Source organism: Bombina bombina, chromosome 6 (assembly GCF_027579735.1).
Source record: "Bombina bombina isolate aBomBom1 chromosome 6, aBomBom1.pri, whole genome shotgun sequence".
NCBI classification, from domain to species: domain Eukaryota; kingdom Metazoa; phylum Chordata; class Amphibia; order Anura; family Bombinatoridae; genus Bombina; species Bombina bombina.
In genome coordinates this window covers 341044590-341068558 of record NC_069504.1, presented here as the reverse complement: position 1 = coordinate 341068558, position 23969 = coordinate 341044590, and the positions used below count along the sequence as shown (strand labels likewise).

General features: G+C 35.0%; 1 protein-coding gene across 2 annotated transcripts in view; it reads right to left on the bottom strand.

The window, feature by feature from the left end:
- Window positions 1-5866: 5866 nt before the first annotated feature.
- Window positions 5867-23969, bottom strand: part of PAH (phenylalanine hydroxylase) — a 141670-nt gene continuing 123567 nt past the window's right edge. For both annotated transcript variants that reach the window (XM_053716975.1, XM_053716976.1), the window contains one exon: window positions 5867-7534. In XM_053716975.1, the coding sequence (XP_053572950.1) occupies window positions 7491-7534 (44 nt within the window). In that variant the 3' untranslated portion in view covers window positions 5867-7490. The remainder of the gene's footprint in view (window positions 7535-23969) is intronic.

The window sequence follows — 23969 nt, the reverse complement described above, 5'->3', positions numbered from 1 at the left end:
TGCTGCACTTAAAATACCAGCGCACAATTGCGTACTCTGGTATTACAAGTGGAGTGCAAATATCATGCTCACAAAAGCTCAATTTTGTGCTCCCCTTGTAATCTGGCTCTTAATCTGTATTCTGTAATCCCTTGACCGCTAGAGAGTATGGGAATTAATTGATGGTCTTTCACTGTTTATTATATTAATGTATGAGGTAAAATGTGAGCTCTCCAAATTCATATAATGTATATTAAACAAAGAATATGAGGCAACACGTATGTCACTGCAGAGACCTCATACGTATTCCATGTGCATCTAAAACAAATGTCTCTCATCTAAATGCTTTTTATTTCAAAAATATTTGTGGAATATTTGTGAGATTAAAGTGATGGTAAATTGTAGCGTATGTGAAATGCTAGGATTTACCAGTGGAACAAAGAAAGGGGACTTTCAGTCATGAAGTATAAAATACTTCATGCTGAAAGTTCCTTTATTTGTCTAAAGAGTTTGCACGCTTAGCGCCTGAGGCAGGCCATGGATGAACACTATTTTGCTGTGAGGTGATGTTTCCACCCCTTAGCCAATAACATGCTAGGTATGCGGCTTGGCGCCAGCTGGCCCATACAGCTATTAGCTAAGAGGTGGAAACGTCACCTCACAGCAAAATAGCATTCTGCCGTGGGCAGCCTGAGGATCTCAGTGCGACAAATGCTTTAGACAAAGGAACTTTCAGCATGAAGTATTTTATACTTCATGACTGAAAGTCCCCTTTTTTTGTTCCACTGGTAATTCCTAGCATTTAAAAAAAGAAAACTCAATAAAAATTTAGTAAAGATTAAAAAACCTACCATTAAATACAGGAAAAGAAGTTTAACTTGAAAGTCCCTTTATTGTACCATTAAAAAAGGGATTACACATATTTACAAACATACTTCTCACAAAGTTTTGATCATTAAACTCAATCAGTAATGAACTCAAAATACACATCAATTAATTGTTTTAGTAAAATATTTTCATAAAATAATAAATTTAAAAAAAATAATTATATAAAAAAAAGTTTGCTGCCAAAAATTCTTCCAAAAATGAACATAAGTGAAGATACGTCACTCACTAATAACCAATAAAGGTAAAACAGTGTTATTGAGGGAACTTCCCTTCATAATGCAATGTGGTAATGAGATGTTTAGTAATAATATAATTAAGGAGCTTTCACTTATAGATGTACAGGATTAGTTTATAAAATCCACATGCTGGTTTTGTAATAAAAATGCTTGCAGTCCCAAAAATTATATATTGTTACAGAAATCCAAAAAAAGATCCAAGGGTAAAAGGTAATTAATTCTGATTCTGGGACTCTAGAGGGGAAATTAAATGTTATTTACATTCCAAAAAATGGTTGAACATTTTGAATAACTTAAGAAAAAAGTCCTCCAGCAACAGAGGACAGGCTACGCAAATTGAAAACGAGTTGGTCTGTATTACATGATGCTTGCCAGGAAACTAAAGGGTCTGTATATCCACTTCTATTTGTATACTGCATGAGACATACTCTAGATATACTAGACATATGTGACCTAATATGTGACATACAAACAACATGAATGGGACTTTTCAATCTCTAAACGGGGTATGTTATAATGTAAATATAAGGGAAATTTCACATCCTTATATGAAACAAAATGTTAGGATAAAGGGGTATTTTATTTGTCATTCCACGTATTAAATGTTCTTATAGACTTTTCTATACTGAGAGAAGACAACATGAGCCTAGTGTTTGGAATCATAATTTGGTCAAACCTCTAGTTAATTTTAAAAATGTCCCTCCAATGTAGCATCTTTTTGTGTTAAAAGTGGCAGCTGTGCCTTTACATTGCAGTCTATGGGGAACTGTATGTTCCATGTAAATGTATATGAATACAGGTAGCCTTCAGTTTACGCTGGGGTTAGGTTCCAGAAGGAATGGTTGTAAATCAAAACCGTTGTAAATTGAAACCAAGTTTATAATGTAAGTCAATGGGAAGTGAGGGAGTTAAGTTCCAGGCCCCTCTCAAAATTGTCATAAGTAACCCCTAAAACATTATTTTTAAAGCTTTGAAATGAAGACTTTAAATGCTAAACAGCATTATAAACCTAATAAAATAGATTGTATCATCATAAAACTAAGTTTAATGAACAAAAACATTTGCTAACAGCACCTAATAAAATTATCACACAAACACAGACTGTATCATCATCATCAATCTAAGTTTAATAAACAAAAATATTTGCTAAACAGCACCTAATAACATAATTACACAACAGGCTGTATCATCATCAAACTAAGTTTAATGAACAAAAAAGTTTTTTAATTTGCCTTTTTCTGCAAACAGTTCTCTGCATTGAGTCTGCAGCTGAAGGGAAGTAGCTGCTAGATCTTTTTCCTTCTGGCTTGCTTGGCTTTGCATCTCTTTGCTGCAACACAAGCGGACAGCTCCACCTACTAGCTATTTCAATGAATGCACTGCTTCTCAATGCTTTTCAATAGCAGTCAATGCTTTTCAATAGCAGTCACATGACATTAAAAAAAAGGACGTTATTCTGAAACGGCACAAATTGAACCGTCGAAAACCGAGGGCCACCTGTATATACATATATATTTATGTGTTAATATGTGTATATACATATATTAACACATAAATATATATGTATATAATCATATATATATATATATATATATATATATATATATATATTTACATTTGCTGCCCATCCCTACCTGACTTACCCCCTTTGCTACGCTAGCTCTTATGCCATTTTGATGGCATGAGAACAAGGCTCCCGTTGGAGCCTATGGAAGCACGCTCTATTGAGAGCAAAGAATCCATGCAATGCAAATGGAGGTTTGAGTTCACATTGCGCTGCACTTAAAATACCAGCGCACAATTGTGTGTGCTGGTATTAGGAGTGGAGCACAAATATTGTGCTTGTGAAAGCACAATTTTGCACTCCACTCCTAATCTGGCCTTAAATGTCTGTCTGTGTTAGTATGTCCAATACTATACCTATTGTAGCAATTGATATTTGATATGAAAAGGTTTTTAAGGTCAACCATAATAACCATAATTTAACTACTCAGCAAGCATAAGTGATTGTGTTCTAGTGTTTTTCCTGGAGGCTATGTGGTGTTAGTAATCATTGTATATTAGTTTGACAAAGGGACTAGTTCACTGAAATTATGCTACTTGTAAATGTTGCAATCGCGTTGCTTCTTACCATCTCTGCGACCTCTAAATTTGCAGTTACTGGTCACACGTGCAGACGGCAATATTGCACAAACAAGTGCTTGTGTAATGGTACATCCAGGTAGTGGACATACAACTTTAGCTGATAATTCACTGCAAAGGCAGGAAGACAGGTTCCTACGTCATAAACCATGTCCTCAGAACTTAGTACATGGGCCCATTGTATGACCCAATCTGAAAGGAAATCAGTAGGGATGGGCGAATGTGTTTATATCCGAATTTGAATATTAGAACGAATGTTATTGTAGAAATTCGATTTACATAATAGAATTTTGATAAGAATGAATATTCTAAAAAATTCGATTTTCGAATGTTATTTACAGTTTTCGAATATCACATTCGAATTCGAATATTACATTTATAAAACACAATTGTAGACTAGAAACACTATTTTGAATGTCACATTCGAATTGAATATCACATTCGAATCGAATGTCACATTCGAATTCGAATATTACATTAAAAACAAAAACACAGTATTAGACTAGAAATACTATTTCGAATTCGAATGTCACATTCAAATCGAATATCACATTTGAATCGAATATCACATTTAAAACACAGTATTAGACTAGAAATACTATTTCAAATTCGAATGACATTCGAATTCGAATGTAGCATTCAAATTCGAATATTACATTTATTAAACACAGTTGTAGACTAGAAATACTATTTCAAATTTTAATATCACATTCGAATTCGAATGTCACATTCGAATTCGAATAATACTTTTTGAAATTGAATGAATACATAGCTAAACATTCTATTATTCGAACAAATATTTTCGAATTTTATTGAAAAATTTGAAAACGAAAATTCGAAAATAGAATGTTAGAATGTTATATAAACATTCGAAATTTGATTCGAACAAACGAATGTATCAAAATTCGTTTTAAATTTTGAATTTTTAGAAACATTCGCCCATCCCTAGAAATCAGTTAAACAACAAACAAACTCAGAAATGGTGGCAGAGCGAAAGATAATGTAGCTGCTGCTTTAAACTAAATAAAGAGTTTTTTCACTTTATCGGGAGCGCAACCTTTATATGTTTTTTTACTTAGAGCTATGAGAGAATATCAGTGACCAGTAATGTTGACATTCTTTATAAGAGTAGCCATTCTGCCTGGCATTATAACTCATGGAGAAAATACTTTATGGAGCATGTTCTGATTTGTCTCTTAGATAATTTCCATACATTTATTATCTTTTTGTTATAATATTTTCACCCATTTGAAGGAAAAGATGCACTGATTCATTGTGTGACAAATGACGATTGTTCTAAGATGTACTTTACAGAAGAATATTAGAAGCTTTTCCTACATGGCAACCTATAATTCCTTTAGTATTGTTTTTCATTTTTCAACTAGAGATATTATCTGGTCAGAGTTTGTGGGAAAAAATAAATATGCTACATCACCTGTTATCGAAATAATCTGTTATTCAGAATCATTACTATATGTATATATACACAAATAAGAGGATGTTATGTAATACTAATTACAAAATTGATATTATTTTGACATCATGTATTATTTGACACTTGGGTTTATGCTAAAGTCTTAGAAAAACTTATGAGGCCTGGAACTTGTTGACAAACTTTTAAAAACATTTTGATAAAGCATTTTAAATATTCCAGTGTGATCCCCCTTTGTTTTTTTTAATAAACTCTCCAACCCTTTCATGTGCCCAGGAATGCACTATGCAGAGCAGGTAGGAATTAGTTTCTTTATTTTTCCAGCAACCTATTCTTTAATGCATTTATTTTCTGTCTGTCATTCAGTAGGGAATAATTTACCAATGTTTTTTTTAAGTCTGTCATCCAATATGTTAAGAGAGAAACTCTTGATTCAGCTGTTTTTTCTTTCTTTGAGATGTTCTGTCAATTTAATTTCTTTCTTCTGACAAAACTGGCCATTAAATGTTTAAAATACATATGAAAGGCCCAGTTAGATAATATTACAGAGGCCGACATCAACCTCACTCTTTGCATTTACAGTAGATTAAAGGGACAGTCAAGTTCAATAAAAACTTTCATGTTTCAAATAAAGCATGTAATTACATACCAATTCAATAACAACTTTCCAATTTACTTTTATCACCAATTTTGCTTTGTTCTCTTGCTATTCTTAGTTGAAAGCTAAACCTAGGAGGTTCATATGCTAATTTCTTAGACCTTGAAGGCCGCCTCTAATCTAAATGCATTTTGATAGTTTTTCACAACTAGAGGGCATTAGTTCACGTGTTTCATATAGATAACATTGAGCTCATGCACGTGAATTTACCATGGAGACAGCTGATTGGCTAAACTGCAAGTCTGTCAAAAGAACTGAAATAAGGGGGCAGTCTGCTGAGGCTTAGATACAAGGTAATTACAGAGGTAAAATGTGTATAATTATAACTGTGTTGGTTATACAAAACTGGGGAATATGTAATTAAGGGATTATCTATCTTTTAAAACAACAACAATTCTGGTGTTGATTGTCCCTTTAACTGAGAGACATATAAGGGATATATTTATACAATATTATTAATAATAATAAAAGAAAAAAGTTATCAACAAAGCTATATATCACAGGCAATTTAGACAAATAACACAAATGGTATATATGTATACATTTTATTATATAACAATATTTCAGTATATATACATTGAAAGAAATTAAGTATAATTCATTAAATGGTTAATTATATGTAAATACAAGTGTATTTAAGAGTGTGTGGTTGATATAAAAATGAAAGTATTATTAGAATATGCATATAATTGTTTACATAAGTTACATATTGCAATGTTTTTGTTTTCCAGATATAGCTGATAAAAGGCAAGCTATTCACTTAAGCACAGTTATATAAACATAGATATGGTTATACATAGTGCAGAGAAAGAGAAAACAACAGATCTTATCAATTAACTTAAACAATACAACTTTAAAACTTCTCACATATTTAAATGTAATGTATTTACTGAGCCATTCACTATAATATAAATGTTTATAAATTGTTAATTATTGCACAGTATTTGTATTGTACAAAAAAACTATGTGTGGGTGTAACCCTTTAGATATTAACTTAGGACTTATGTTTGCTGTAATTAAAAATGCGGCAATATTATATGAACTAGTTTTTAAATTTGTAAAATAAAAAAAGTATATGTAATTGCAATGCACAAACCACAGATCTGTCTTTCAGAAAAATATATGCAATGGTCTAGGAGCACCTGCAATCAGAGGGAAGTACTAGTCTGAGGAGCACTGCATTCAGAGGGAAGTACTAGTCTGAGGATCACTGCATTCAGAGGGAAGTACTAGTCTGAGGAGCACTGTATTCAGAGGGAAGTACTAGTCTGAGGAGCACTGCATTTAGAGGGAACTACTAGTCTGAGGAGCACTGCAATCAGAGGGAAGTACTAGTCTGAGGAGCACTGCATTTAGAGGGAACTACTAGCCTGAGGAGCACTGCAATCAGAGGGAAGTACTAGTCTGAGGATCACTGCATTCAGAGGGAAGTACTAGTCTGAGGACCACCTCCAGTCAGAGGGAAGTACTAGTCTGAAGAGCACCTGCAAACAGAGGGAAGTGCTAGTCTAAGGAGCACTGCAATCAGATGGAGTACTAGTCTGACACGTCATGTGATGAAACTTTTCAGCCAATCCTCCATTGTGTTACATTCTATTAGCCATGAGAATTGGCTGCACTATAATATATTTGTCTGTTATGTCTAAACTCACACCGAGCTTCACAATCATCTGTTCTATCAAACTGATTAATGAAAGTATACCTGGTGCATAATTATTGTGCATCGGATCTACTGTGCATTGAACAGCGGGTATCACATGTAACGTTATAACTTGTCTGCATGTATTGGATTAACTACTAATATGTCATGCAGATTAATTGACAATTTTGCATAAACTGTATTATGACCATTTTTTTTAATATAAGAGTGTTCTTATATGGTCCACTGGCCATTATAATCCCCTGAATTAATATAATCAGAAAAAGTGAATACGGCATTGCTCATTCTCCTTTTTACCCAAAGAAATTTAGTTTTACAAACATATTTTAAAATAATAATCATATCTTAGTTTTAATTATAGTATCATTTAGTTCTATACAGTGGAATAGCATTAATTATACAAAAGTATATATTAAAACAAATTATTTCTGTAAAACAGATTTTATATAGTTGTTTATCTTCATCAACAATATTGTAATATCAAGTAGGCTTCACTCATTCCAGCTTCCTAAGAGCACAGCAGAGAATGCCAATTTCACCTGCAATAAAGAGGTAACAGGTTACTTAACCTCATGAATAGCGAATAAAGCAACTTATTTTTAGAACTTTTTAAGATAGACTTTCCATGTTAAACTGTATCTACCTCTTCTTACTCACACTCCTTACTTAGTTACTTATACTCATACTGTTAGTGCTGTGTACATGGACAGCACAGCTATATACTTGTAAATATGTGTATATATTTTTTTAAAGTATTTCTTTTAAACATATTATAAATGCCTACAAAGATGATAGTCATTAATGATTAACAGCGGGTGTTTACTTGTGGTCCTTAAGTTATACCAAGGTCATAATCAGGACCAGTGTAAGACATGTACTAGCTGGACCCAATAATGAAATAACACACCTCCCTCACTCCCAATTTAAACACAGCCATAGTCAGCATTTACAAAAATTGATGTCACTCAAGCATGATGATACCCAACTGATAGATCCCATATCACAGTTTTCTTAAAAAAATACATTATTATCTGAAATAATTTCTAACTATGCATTAAAGGATGCATGTGGTCTATGGTCTCAATGAGCCACCATACTCACATTGTTGAATATTTGTCTTTTGGGTTAAAATAAATAGTTTTTAAAATTTTACTATGTGTCAATGGTAATTGAATGTTAAGGACTAAATTAAAAGTATTTCTTATTTACTGCGTTAGTGATTTATGTGTGGTGATATGTCAGTGACAGCACAATGCTTAGTGGGAATAGGAATAAGGAATGGTAAAGAATTGTATTTACATATTAGCATTATATTGAGATACACTGGTTGCATAGGGTAATAAATGTGCAAAGACTACAGCTGCTGAATTTTAGGATGAAAACCGAATAGAGTATTAGAGGATATGATGTGAATACAATGGGTAAATGTATGTGTAAGTTGAAAGGAAAAGTGTGAGGCCAGAAGTATTGTGTGAGAGGTGAAGGGTAACACTACAACATGAAACCTATGAAGGTATAACCACAGTGTGAGCTTGCAATACTTTCAGAGAGAAAATGCAATGTGACAGGAGTAGTCTATAGTAACAATGTGTAGACAGGAAGTGTACATACACTGTGTAACAATATGTGGGAGAAAGAAAGGCATAAAGACAATGGGATTGAGCAGTAGCATTATGAGAAGACAAATAATGCTGTGATTTATCAGAAAGTCGATATGAGTTTAAAACTCAACAGCACAAATTATTTTAAAAATGAATATGGACAGCTTTACTGGACTTGAAAAAAGCTGGACTGTCCTTTTGATTTGGGTCATACAGATATTGTTCAGCAAATCCCTCCTTATAAACAGAACAGAATGCAGTACTCAATATATACAGCTAAGTTTGGTATTGTTTCTCTTTTCTATTGTTGTACCATGTTTTTAAAAGAACCAGCACCATCATTAATATATACACTACATGGCCAAAAGTATGTGGACACCTGACCATCACCTTGTTTGTTGGACAGCCCATTCAAGAACCACAGCATTAATATGGCGTTGCCCTCTCTTTTGTGGCTATAACAGTTACCACTCTTCTGGGAAGGCTTTCCAAAATATTTTGGAGTGTGTCTGTGGGAAGTTGTGGCCATTTAGCTAAAAGAGCATTTGTGAGGTTAGGCACTGATGTTCGATAAAAAAGCTCTGGCTCGCAATTAGTTTCTCAATGCATCCCAAAGCTGTTCATTGGATGAGGATATGACTCTATGCAATCTACATCAATCTAGTCAAACAATGTCTTTATGGACCCGCTTGTTAGAATATATAGAGCAATACTGATGCCATTTTGTCTTTAGTCATCCATTTTGGTTAAGAATGGTTTATTATAGCTTATTATAACAGCTTATTATGCTGTGAAAAAATAATATGTTGATGTTCTAAGCTGAACACGCTATCTAAATAATTTGTCCAATGGCCTTGTTTTGTGCTGGGCGATGCGCCCAGATATACTTTTTATCTAACATTCTTTGCTTATTAAAAAGACTCTTTAATACTCCTTTTTACTCAATTATATTTTAATAAGGTTATTTTGTTCTAAGCTATACTGTGTAAGATGATGTAACTATGAGTACGTCATTGTTTAACCCTATATGTTGTAACCATTGTCTTTAAAAGTATTGTACACCTTATAATAAACAGAACAGTGATTAGACTTTTCCTGGCTGCATGTCTGATTTCTGTTCCCGAGATATCTCGTCAAGTAACCCATTCAGTTCCAGGTGAAGGTGTAGAATACTGCTAAGTGCTAACTGACACCCCCCCCCTTTTAAAATAAGTTCTAACACCGCCTTTCATACTGGCGAACAATGGAACCGGAATAGGCTTTCCCAAAACTGTTGCTAATTGTCTAAAATTCCCTTCACTGGAGCTAGTAAAAACCATGAAAAACAGTCGCAGACCATTCTCCCTCCTTCTCCACTAAACCTTATAGTAGGCACTATGCATTCCAGAGCCCAGGGACAGCACGCTTTACACCACTACAGCTGCTTGGCCTGGAAACCCATTTAATGAAGGTTTCAACACATAGTTCTTGTGCTGATGTTGCTTCTTGAGGCAGTTTGGAACTCTGTAATAAGTAATGCAACAGATGCTAGGCAATTTGTACAGCAGTTCTGTGAGTTTGCAGGATCCACAAGTTTGTGGCTGCTCCTATAGTATAGCAGTATTTCCCCAAACTGTCTTATGGCAAAAGGTGATGTCCTATGAGAATGCCACTCTTAAAGTCACTAAGCTTGTGAGTGTGACCCATTCTATTTCCAATGATTGTCTAAGGCTATTGCATAGCTATGTATTGGATTTTATCAACCTGTTATCACTGGTGGGGCTAACTGACCCCCCCCCCCTTTTAAGATAAGTGCTAACAATTCTGGTGTCAGAGCGTCGGATTCGCACTGGGTAAGTAGATACGTGTTTTTTTACTCTGCTTTTCCCTCTGTGAATCTGAGCCCAAAGTCTGGCCAGCGTTAGTGATATATAAATGCTTAAAGTCCTTTTATAAGGGGTTAAAACTCCTCTAGACAGGTTTGAGTCCTGCTAGTGAAGCGTACATTTGTGGAGTTTTGAGTCCTAGCGCAAGTAGTAGCGCAAAAGTAAGCGTACATTTGCGGAGGTTTGAGTCCTAGCGCAAGTTGTAGCACAATTTTAGTGTAAGTTACAGTCTCGCCTTAAAGGGTTAAATTTCCTTATATAAGCATATAGTATAGTTTAGTTTTAATGTCACTGGAGCTGAATGGTTGCTTGTTGACACTTATTGCTTAATTGCTTGTGCTTCACTGCTTTTTCATTTGTGCTGTGCTGTGCTTAAGAATATTAAAGTAATTGCTGATTTTATTTTATTGCTGCTATTATTGTGTTGTTAAAATAAGGGTCTGCTCACAGCAAAAATATTGATAATAATGCTGAAATACATGGAGGTAATACTTAGTATAAAACTGTCAGAGATGTACCATCCAGCGCTGGTTAGAATACTTTTTGTACCACAAATCCTAAGCCAGTTAAAGGGGAAACTCCAAGAGATTTTGCAATTAGAGTTGCAGGTGTTTATTATATTGTCCCTTTTAATGATAATCTGTTATACTGGAAAGAAGCGCTATATCCTCAAGAAACAAATCCGTTTCTTTGCACAGTCTCTGTGTGTGATTATAACACCCTGCCCCCTCCATATCAAAATGCCCATCAGCTCCTCCGCCTGCAATGTATCCCTCACTAGCTGCTTTAAATAATGCACAGAGAAGAGGAGAATGTTATTGCATCTTTAATGTTTACAAAGGGGCTAACAGTTTCATTTCAAGGAAGGAGCTGTGCACTCCAAAAAGGGAGGGAGATGAGGGATTCCAAACTGCAAGTAAACACAGCCCTGTAAAATCTGCTAGATAGTTTTCTCCTGCTTCAGGAATGTTACGGGCACAGAAGGGGGGCCAAATGCTGTGTAAGAAGTGTTTGTCAGTCTGATGTTTCACTGTGTCCTGTGTTACATGTAAAAGGTTTACTCCCCACTAAATATCTGAGGATTTATTATCCTGTCTAAAAATAATTTGTTTATGTCTCAATCTGCTTGGAAAATGGCCATTCTTTGCAAATTCGGACACTTTCAGATACATATTAAATTTGGTGGAGTTCGTCTTATTGTATTTCTAAATGTCTTTGGTATGTTTGAAATATATGTTTTCCTCAAAGAGAGAGAACATTAATACAATATGTTTACAGTGTCTTTATAAAAAAAAGTTTGCTGTATGTTAAAATTGCTCAATGTTGTGAGTGAATTTACAGTATGCAAGTTGATATAAGCTTGTGTGTGTATCGCTGCAAAAGCTGACCTTGATGCATTTTTTTTTTCTGAATGGTAATTATTCAGGCTAGAGCTGTGTGTGCATATAAAAGTGTTTCTTAGCTAAGAAATCTGTCGCTGTAATGAAGTATTTTAAAGTGTTATAGTTGTAACTTGATTTTAAAGTCATATGTATGTTCTTACTTATGTGTGTTATTAACAGCATTTTTAGTTTTAAGTGATATTTGTTTTATGCAAATAAAGACTGAATAAAGATTTAACCTGTTGAGGCATATAAATATATAGTTTTTTCAAGTGAACTAATTAAGGAATTGGTAAGTGCGATGATGTGTGTGACTTTCGGTCATGTTCTGGTAAATCAAAGAGTTTTTCTGGCAAGTGATTAATAGGTTGATTTAAGTATGTTATGTGCGTAATGTAAGATTCATGCAAGGAGTTAAAAAAAAGAGAAAAGACTATACGCTGTATGTTATTAAATGTATCTAAAGTATTTGGGTCTGTTTCTGTTGCAAGTAGAGTAATTCAGTAGAGTTTTAATATAAATTGGTAACATATTAATATGTAATATTATTTATGCTGTGATGGCTCTCGTTTAAATAAATTCAGGTTATGATACAGTAAAGAAGCAGAATTTTAATGGTAAATAATACAAATTTCCTAATCATGGCTAGGTTATATATGTAATATGTTATAAATGGTCAGTCCTTAAAGGGACAGTACACTGTAAAATTGTGTTTATGTTAATGTGTTTTAATGATTTGTTATTCCAGTTGTGTAGTATAAAAAAAGTAGGAGAAATTGTATTTTCAGGTTTATTTGTATATATGAAGTAGTTACTTGTGTGTTTTTACATCACAGCCTATTACAATGGGTTAGGTTTCAGGAAATAGCATATCTCATTGTCCTTATCTGATATTTGTCTGGAAAACCGGAGCTCAGTGCTTAGAGAGCGCAATGGAAAATGTCATTTTATTACTTTACTATCCTGTGCCCTACGGAGAGTGTGATTTCTTCCTCTCACCGTGTTAGGCTATTCAACAGATGAGACTCCAGTATATAAAAAGTTTACTATAAGTGGGTATACCACAGGATGAATCAGTTATTTCAAATGCCAAAATAGGGGTGAAGCAGCTATTTGTAAACAATTAAATGCACTCCATCAGGTGAGATGGATCATTGGGAACAATTTAAAGGGGACATTTTTGGGGTAAACTGTCCTTTTAATCTATTAGTGTAAATTATTATTATTATTATTCTTTTTAGAAATCTCATTTTGTTATATACAAGTGTTATATTTAGTCAGAGAGCTGCAAAATGTTGAATATCAAATTATATACAAAAAATAAATCAAATAATTGTGTATTTATTAAAATCATGGTTATGTAAAAGTATAGCATAGGCTTTTCACAAATTATTTGTGCCAAACATGATTTATTTAACAGTGCGTTTGCACTGTGCATGCAAGCAGGGGCCATATAGAACAGTGGCTGAGCCATTATTATCTGACCTTTTACATAGTATAATATTGTGTGTTACTTTGTAAATTTACAGTTAGGGATTTTATTTGTAAACGTGCAACTAAAGTTTATTGATCTTCTGAAGTGATTGCATTATTAGCGTGATCTCATAGTATTGTGCATGGTAGAATTTGCAAAACCAGGGCCCAGAAGGTTGTTATAGGATTTTAATTATTTGTAGTGTTTTGCTAGAATGTAGTATTTTTCAGTTCTGTGTTTCAGTGAATGTAAGTATATGTGTTGAATTTCAAGTTTATTGTGGTTCTTAAAAGTTTGTGCCAGCTATTAATGTTTTGTTTTGTGTAATGGACAGTTGGTTTTAAGTGTTTTCTAAGAGAATGTTATGTTTTTATTTTTAGTGAATGTGTGTGGAAGGGTGCTGTATGAATGGAATATTGAATATTGAGGTCGGTTGATTTTGCCTGATTTTAAGAATAGTATACTACTTCTTTTAGGAGTGCATTGATTGTCTTTTAGTTTGCTGTCATATTGTGTTTGCGTGACACATAGGGTGTTTCACGCAAACAAAGGGGGGAGTATTGATGAGTATCTTTATGTGATTTGGGTGATTGTTTTTAAGTAAGAAAATTAACCTAAAATGTTATTGTTAGGATTTTTTAAGGGTGTATTTGGGCAGCAATAGAGCTAAATGCCCATCCAAATGCCCTTTTCAGGGCAATGGGGAGCTTAGTTTTTTTTTAATTACAGGATGAGATCATGAAGCTGTATCCAGAAAGTAAAAACACTAAATAAATTATTTTTGAGTTTTTCATATTTATGTAAATCTGTACAGATAAAATTCCATAGTGCACACTCCAAAAGATTGAAGATTGAATGCAAGTAAACCTTTTAAATAAAGAGATGCCTGGTGCCTATGTGAAGGAAAGAAAAATAAGATAAAATACCTTTTGTCAAGTTTGTTTTAACCACCATACTGCAGTAAAAGTTGCTGAACTATCTTTTGGATCCATTCTTTGCTTTGCGTGACTATCCTTCTCTTGACTGTGCCTTGCCTGTTGAAATTGAGGACCTATTACGCTGTTACAGAGTCATGCACAGCTAAATTAGGGGAGTATTGTTTTAACTTGTTTACTTATATTGCTTGTTTTGTATTCTCTTGTAATTGTGTTATTTTTATTGACCATATTAGTTTTAAGAAGTCATATAGCTTTGTCTGCAGAAAAGTATGCTTTATTTGTATTAGTACACATTATAGTTTATGTACTTAAACAAAGTAACCATCCAGATAAGTTTAACTCTAAACCTTGCAGTATTGTAACCTATTGAATGGCCCACTGTGCATAGAGAATATGTTTGCACCTTTATAGTTTAAAGAAAATGCTGCAATATCTCAGAATATTCTAGACCCTTCACCATTGTAGAACACAAAAGGTTTACCCATGTTTCTATACCGCCCTTAATATTTAAGTGAAGAAGGGATATATGTGTCTTTCAGTGGAGAAAGGTATGAGAATAGAAAGTTTTTGTAGGAATTTCCCATTGTAATCATTCCTTAGTATATTATCAAACTACTCGAAATAAAGAGACTGAGGACACGTCTCAGGTAGAAATTTATATAAATTATACAGAGAAATATGAGTTTTGGGAGAAGTATAATTATAATGGTATTGATGGTATATTTTCTACCTAAAATGGCTCTTATTGGATTTGTGTTATGAAAGCAAATGTATTTTTCCCTTTATTAACTATTTGAGTTTTGTAATTCCAGGTGTTTGTCAGCTCAAGGAATTATCTTACCATAAAGATGTGTTTACCTTTAAAAGATTTTGTAGTTTTAATAATTTTATTATTGTATTCTTTCCTTATACAGGAGTGCGAGAGAATTTAGATTGCATAAAATAATTATTAAATTAGTAGTGTCTATATCTGATGAGACGGCTGACTCTGTTAAGCTCACATTGGGATAATTATAAACATTACATATAGTAGCTTTGTAGAATAAAGCAACACTAGGTTTTTTTTTAGTAGTTCAAGAGAAAGTTTGAAGAAATTAATTTTAAAGAAAATGTTTTTATTGACTGTTTCATTTTTCATTTTTGCAGCCTCTTGATGAAGTCTAGCAGTTTTTACTTGCTTAGTATTCATGTTTAAGATATCATTTACATTGTAGAGAAAAACTGTGAGTTATTCTCTGTAAAACTATAATCAATGTATTTAGTTTGTATTATATATCTACAATGTTTTCCTGGTTTTAAATGACATAGGATAAGTTAAGCTATTAAAGGACAATGGTGATGCTTACAAAAAAAGGTGAAAGAAGTTTGGTTGGATATATCTGTGATTGTATCAGGATTTGTGCTCATCTTGTGATGTTTTGTTTCCTTCTTAGACTCCTTCTGACTCAAGTGTCTGCTTGCTATGAGGATCCACCTGCTTTGCTTGTCTACCCCATGAACAAACCATCGTACTTCCAGCATATACCTGCAGATGGACACTTGCAAAGCACCCCTACTGCAAATGGACTATGGTATTGAAGCAGAGTGTCTGAGGGAGGTGGAGCTCTAAGAGGTTAAAGACTGTTGTTAAAGTGATCAGAGGCCACCCAGAGATATTTGTGCTGTTCCCATGTCATGCTTCACTGTGGAGAGTCTACAGAGTAGGAAACTGTTGATGCTGTTTGGGAATGCTAGCTATGCAGGTTGAGAAAAAAAGACGCAGCTTTGTTTGGGGGTAGATACGGGGCTGGTTGGGTCTTTGTGCAGATAGACCAGTAGTTTGGGGATGCTGGGAGGTAGACGGAGAGTATTGGAGAGACTGTACCTATGTGCAGTGACAAATTGTGCCCTATTGGCCTATATACATATATATATGTAGCAGGAAATGGGAATACATTTCTCTACAGTATTCTCACATAGATTCATGTTATACCGTAGTATTAGGTTTATATTGTTGTTATAGATCTACTAATTTTCTGTGCCTTTTATATAGTTGTTCAATTTTTATAGTATGTTATTCTGTTAGAATAAAAGGGTGGAATGGTAGAATATATAGAGCAATACTGACACCATTTTGTCTTTAGTCATCCATTTTGGTTAAGAATGGTTTATTATAGCTTATTATAGCAGCTTATTATGCTGTGAGAAAATAATATGTTGATGTTCTAAGCTGAACACGCTTTCTCAATAATTTGTCCAATGGCCTTGCTTTGTGCTGGGCGATGTGCCCAAATATACTTTTTATCTAAGGAGGCTTATTCAAAAGACTCCTTAATACTCCTTTTTACCCACTTATATTTTAATAAGGTTCTTTTGTGTTAAGCTATTCTGTGGAAGAAGATGTAACTATGAGTACATCATTGTTTAACCCTATATGCTGTAACCATTGTCTATAAAGTATTGTACGTCTTTTAATAAACAGAACAGTGATTAGACTTTTCTTGGCTGAATGTCTGATTTCTGTTCCCGAGATATCTCATCAGGTAACCCATTCAGTTCCAGGTGAAGGTGTAGAATACTGCTAAGTGATAACTGACACCCCCTCCCCCTTTTAAGATAAGTGCTAACACCGCTTTTCATACTGGCGAACATTCATAATGGAACCAGAATAGGCTTTCCCCAAACTGTTGCTAATTGCCTAAAATTCCCTTCACTGGAGCTAGTAAACACCATGAAAAACAGCCCCAGACCATTATCCTTCCTTCCTTCTAAACTAAACTTTATAGTAGGCACTATGCATTCCAGAACAAAAAAGGTGGAGGAGTATTGGCGCTAACAGCTAGGTTCGTGATCTATAGATAAATAAGAGATATTCTCAAAATGTATGTTTAAGGCGTGTATTTATAACAGTAAGTATGTACTGAAAGAGTCAATTAGGTGTATATTGTATATTTAGTATATGAAAAGTAGACTCTTCTCATATGTTTCTTTAAAACAAGTTTAATAAAAGTTTAATAGTAAAATACAGTCGACAATATGATAATAACCTTCTAAAAACGTCTAGAGTGCGGTCCTTTAAATCAACAAAAAAAACTGTATTGAAATACAGATGCGATAAGTGTAGGGAAAGGGTATGCAGGGCAAATAGACCTAACTCTAAGGATGAGCTCAATAAAGCAAATTGCAATAGAGAGGTACAGTGGCTTGCAGATCAGATCCCTTATAATTATAATCTAAATATATAAAGCATAGCACAATATAACCTAGAGATATGTTGGCTGTCAGTGTGACTAATATCGGAATAGGGACAATATGTAGACACTCTTAATGTATGTAGCGGTCAGTGACAGCATAAACTAATCAAAATAAAAAATATATAAAAAAAACACATAAAATTTGGACGTCCAGTAAATATATATAAATGCATATAGTAAAAAAGACGGCTGTCGGAAAGTGGTTAAAAAAATGTATATATATCTCTCTTCCCCGTAGCAAAGTTAATGATCTGGGTGAAACAAATTCATAAAGTAGTAGTCAATTATGGCTATTTTTATCAGAGTCAATAAGTATAGTAATCAGTTGCGCTCTCAGATGTAGTTGATCTTGCTCAAATGAGTATTGGATCAAAACTTAACACATATGAGAGGGGTACCTTTATTCGTAGCGGCCAAATTATTTTCAAGCGAGTGGTTATGAGAAGCTATCTGCTTTTTTCCAGGCTGGGCGGTCTCAGCGGTATCCAGCCAGTGCTGTATCAGTGTTCGTTTGCAGCTTACTCCAAGTTTCAAAAAGAGGTTGATGCTTACAGAAGAGCGAGCCTCCGCTGGCGTCTGTGTGTCTGAGGACTCCTCCTATCCATGTGTCTCAGATTACGTAGAGATGTGTCAGCTGTTTCTCATAGTTGGACACTATCCAAGTGCTCCGCTTTCAGTGAAAGCTCGCCTGATGCTTTAGTTCAGTGTCTGTTAATGTAGATTTTTTCTCTTCACTCACATCTGATAGGGAGTGCTGTGTCGTTCTGTGGCTTTAGTGGGCAAGTTCATATCTCCTCAGTCACATTCAATAGAGGGTGCTGGATAGTTCTGACAATATAACTGCAGGTTAACAACTTCAGCGCGTTTCTCCCCTTCCTTGGGGCTTTTTCATATGTGTTAAGTTTTGATCCAATACTCATTTGAGCAAGATCAACTACATCTGAGAGCGCAACTGATTACTATACTTATCGACTCTGATGAAAATAGTCATAATTGACTACTACTTTATGAATTTGTGACACCCAGATCATTAACTTTGCTACGGGGAAGAGAGATATATATACATTTTTTTAACCACTTGTTATTTCCGACAACCGTCTTTTTTACTATATGCATTTATATATATATTTACTGGACGTCCAGATTTTATGTGTTTTTTTATATATTTTTTATTTTGATTAGTTTATGTTGTCACTGACCGCTACATACATTAAGAGTGTCTACATATTGTCCCTATTCTGATATTAGTCACACTGACAGCCAACATATCTCTAGGTTATATCGTGCTATGCTTTATATATTTAGATTATAATTATTAGGGATCTGATCTGCAAGCCACTGTACCTCTCTATTGCAATTTGCTTTATTGAGCTCATCCTTAGAGTTAGGTCTATTTGCCCTGCATACCCTTTCCCTACACTTATCGCATCTGTATTTCAATACAGTTTCTTTTGTTGATTTAAAGCACTCTAGACGTTTTTAGAAGGTTATTATCATATTGTCGACTGTATTTTACTATTAAACTTTTATTAAACTTGTTTTAAAGAAACATATGAGAAGACTCTACTTTTCATATACTAAATATACAATATACACCTAATTGACTCTTTCAGTACATACTTACTGTTATAAATACACGCCTTAAACATACATTTTGAGAATATCTCTTATTTATCTATAGATCACGAACCTAGCTGTTAGCACCAATACTCCTCCACCATTTTTGTTCTATACCCAAGGGATATTTTGAGAGGGTCCCTACATGTATTTGGCATTAGGTTAAAATTAGCGCTGATTCTTTCCTACCTCCTAAACTATGCATTCCAGAGCCCAGGGACAGCACGCTTTACACTACTACAGATGCTTGGCCTGGAAACCCATTTAATAAAGGTTTCAACACATGGTTCATGTGCTGATGTTGCTTCTTGAGGCAGTTTGAAACTTTGTAATAAGTAATGTAACAGATGCAAGGCAATTTGTACAGCAGCCCTGCTCTGTGAGTTTGCAGGACCCACAAGTTTGTGGCTGCTCCTATATGCTTCCGATTCACAATAATAAAACTAACAGAGGGCCAGGGCAGAGCTAATATAGCAGTATTTCCCCAAACTGTCTTATGGCAAAAGGTGGCGTCCTATGACAATGCCACTCTTAAAGTCACTAAGCTTGTGAGTGTGACCCATTCTATTTCCAATGATTGTCTAAGGATATTGCATAGCTTTGTATTGGATTTTATCAACCTGTTATCACTGGGTGGGGCTAAAACAGCTGAACTCAAAAATCAGTAGGGGCTTCCACATACTTTTGGTCATATAGTATATGTCTCAATGAGTAAATTAACTTATGAAGAAAATTATGTATGTCTTAAAGAGCATAATAATTGTCAACTGGAAATAGTTGCCATGTATTTTTAATTACACAAGGCTAGATTACGAGTTGTGCGTTAGGGTAAAAAAGCAGCGTTAAGAGGTCCTAATGCTGCTTTTTTACGCCCGCTGGTATTACGAGTCTTGAAGGTTTAGGGTCACCGCACACTTCTTTGACCTTACCGCAAAACAACTTACGTAAACTTCGTAAAGTCTTTTTTCTATGGGACTTCCATAGCGCTGATATTACGAGTCTGTCCTGGGAGGCCAAAAAGTGAGCGGTACACTCTACCCTGTCAAGAGTCCTAACGCATTTAAAAGTCAGTAGTTATGAGTTTTATGGTACAACGCCGTAGCATAAAACTCATAACTAAAGTGCCAAAAAGTACACTAACACCCATAAATTACCTATTAACCCCTAAACCGAGGCCCTCCCGCATCGCAAACACTAAAATAAAAATTTTAACCCCTAATCTGTTGCTCCAGACACCACCGCCACCTACATTATATGTATGAACCCCTAATCTGCTCACCCCAACATCGCCGACACCTACATTAAATTTATTAACCCCTAATCTGCCGCCCCCAATGTCGCCGCCACCTACCTACACTTATTAAACCCTAATCTACCACCCCCAACATCGCCGCCACTATAATAAACATATTAACCCCTAAACCGCCACACTCCCGCCTTGCAAACATTAGTTAAATATTATTAACCCCTAATCTGCCAGCCCTAACATCGCCGCCACCTACCTACGTTTATTAACCCCTAATCTGCCGCCCCAACGTCGCCGCCACTATAATAAGTTATTAACCCCTAAACCTAAGTCTAACCCTAAACCTTACACCCCCTAACTTAAATATAATTTAAATAAATCTAAATAAAATTACTATCATTAACTAAATTATTCCTATTTAAAACAAAATACTTACCTGTAAAATAAACCCTAAGATAGCTACAATATAACTAATAGTTGCATTGTAGCTAGCTTAGGATTTATTTTTATTTTACAGGCAAGTTTGTATTTATTTTAACTAGGTTGAATAGTTATTAAATAGTTAACTATTTAATAACTACATAGTTAAAATAAAGACAAATGTACCTGTAAAATAAAACCTAACCTAAGTTACACTAACACCTAACACTACACTATAATTAAATAAATTAACTAAATTAAATACAATTACCTACATTAAATTAAATTAGCTAAAGTACAAAAAAAAACCAAACACTAAATTATAGACAATAATAAACAAATTACAGAAATTTAAACTAATTACACCTAATCTAATAGCCCTATTAAAATAAAAAAGCCCCCCCCAAATAAAAAAAAACCCTAGCCTAAACTAAACTACCAATAGCCCTTAAAAGGGCCTTTTGCGGGGAATTGCCCCAAAGTAATAAGCTCTTTTACCTGTAAAAAAAAAAAAATACAAACAACCCCACAACAGTAAAACCCACCACCCACACAACCAACCCCCCAAATAAAATACTAGCTAAAAAAAACCTAAGCTCCCCATTGCCATGAAAATGGCATTTGGATGGGCATTGCCCTTAAAAGGGCAGTTAGCTCTTTTGCCTCCCAAACCTTAATCTAAAAAATAAAACCCACCCAATACACATTTGAAAACACCTAACACTAACCCCCTGAAGATCCACTTACGGGGAAACGTCTTCATCCAAGCCGGGCTAAGTGGTCCTCCAGACGGGCAGAAGTCTTCATCCAAGCCGGGCAGAAGTGGTCCTCCAGACCGGCAGAAGTCTTCATCCAGACGGCATCTTCTATCTTCATCCATCCGGCGCAGAGCGGGTCCATCTTCAAGACATCCGAAGTGGAGCATCATCTTCATCCGACGACTAAAACAGAATGAAGGTACCTTTAAGTGACGTCATTCAAGATGGCGTCCTTAGATTCTGATTGGCTGATAGAATTCTATCAACCAATCGGAATAAAGATAGAAAAAAAACTATTGGCTGATGCAATCAACCAATAGGATTGAAGTTCAATCCTATTGGCTGATCCAATCAGCCAATAGGATTGAGCTCACATTCTATTGGCTGATTGGAACAGCCAATAGAATGCAAGCTCAATCCTATTGGCTGATTGGATCAGCCAAAAGGATTGAACTTCAATTCTATTGGCTGATTGCATCAGCCAATAGGATTTTTTCTACCTTAATTCCGAGTGTCTGATAGAATTCTATCAGCCAATCAGAATCTAAGGGACGCCATTCTGTTTTAGTCGTCGGATGAAGAGAATGCTCCGCGTCGGATGTCTTGAAGATGGATCTGCTCCGCGCCGGATGGATGAAGCTAGAAGATGCCGAATAGATGAAGACTTCTGCCTGTCTGGAGGATCACTTCTGCCCGGCTTGGATGAAAACTTATGCCCGTCTGGAGGACCACTTCGCCCGGCTTGGATGAAGACGTCTCCTGGTAATTCGATATTAAGGGGGATAGTGTTAGGTTTTTTTAAGGGTGCATTGGGTGGGTTTTATTTTTAGGTTAGGGTTTGGGCTTGCAATAGAGCTAACTGCCCTTTTAAGGGCAATGCCCATACAAAAGCCCTTTTCATGGCAATGGGGAGCTTAGGTTTTTTAGCTAGTATTTTATTTGGGGGGTTGGTTGTGTGGGTGGTGGGTTTTACTGTTGGGGGCGGTTGTTTGTATTTTTTTACAGGTAAAAGAGCTGATTACTTTGGGGCAATGCCCCGCAAAAGGCCCTTTTAAGGGCTATTGGTAGTTTAGTTTAGGCTAGGGTTTTTTTTATATTTTGGGGGGGCTTTTTTATTTTAATAGGGCTATTAGATTAGGTGTAATTAGTTTAAATTTCTGTAATTTGTTTATTATTTTCTGTAATTTAGTGTTTGTTTTTTTGTACTTTAGCTAATTTAATTTATTGTAGGTAATTGTATTTAATTTAGTAAATGTATTTAATTATAGTGTAGTGTTAGGTGTTAGTGTAACTTAGGTTAGGTTTTATTTTACAGGTAAATATGTCTTTATTTTAACTAGGTAGTTATTAAATAGTTAATAACTATTCTACCTAGTTAAAATAAATACAAACTTGCCTGTAAAATAAAAATAAATCCTAAGCTGGCTACAATGTAATTATTAGTTATATTGTAGCTATTTTAGGGTTTATTTTACAGGTAAGTATTTAGTTTTAAATAGGAATAATTTAGTTAATGATAGTAATATTTATATAGATTTATTTAAATTATATTTAAGTTAGGGGGTGTTAGGTTTAGGGTTAGACTTAGGTTTAGGGGTTAATAACTTTAATATAGTGGCGGCGACGTTGGGGCGGCAGATTAGGGGTTAATAAATGTAGTTAGGTGTCGGCGATGTTAGGGCCGGCAGATTAGGGGTTAATAAGTGTAGGTAGGTGGCGGCGACATTGGGGGCGGCAGATTAGGGGTTAATTATATAATGTAGGTGTCGGCGATGTTGGGGGTGGCAGATTAGGGGTTAATAAGTGTAATATTAGGGGTGTTTAGACTCGGGGTTCATGTTAGGGTGTTAGGTGTAAACATACATTTTATTTCCCCATAGGAATCAATGGGGCTGCGTTAAGGAGTTTTACGCTGCTTTTTTGCAGGTGTTAGACTTTTTTCAGCCGGCTCTCCCCGTTGATTCTTATGGGGAAATCGTGCACAAGCACGTTACACCAGCTCACCGCTGACTTAAGCAGCGCTGGTATTGGTGTGCGGTAATGAGCAAAATTTTGCTCAATGCTCACTTCTTGTCTTTTAACGACGGGTTTGTAAAAACTCGTAATACCAGTGCTGCATGTAAGTGAGCGGTGAGACAAAACTGCTCGTTAGCACCGCATAGCCTCTAATGCAAAACTCGTAATCTAGGTGACAGTGTTTTCGCTGCATTCAGGTAGTTGAACAAATAACATAAAATCATAAATTATGCTTACCAGATAATTTCCTTTCCTTCTGTATGAGGAGAGTCCACGGCTTCATTCCTTACTTGTGGGAAATACTGAACCTGGCCACCAGGAGGAGACAAAGACACCCTAGCCAAAGGCTTAAATACCTCCCTAACTTCCCTCATCCCCCAGTCATTCTACCGAGGAACAAGGAAAAGTAGGAGAAATATCAGGG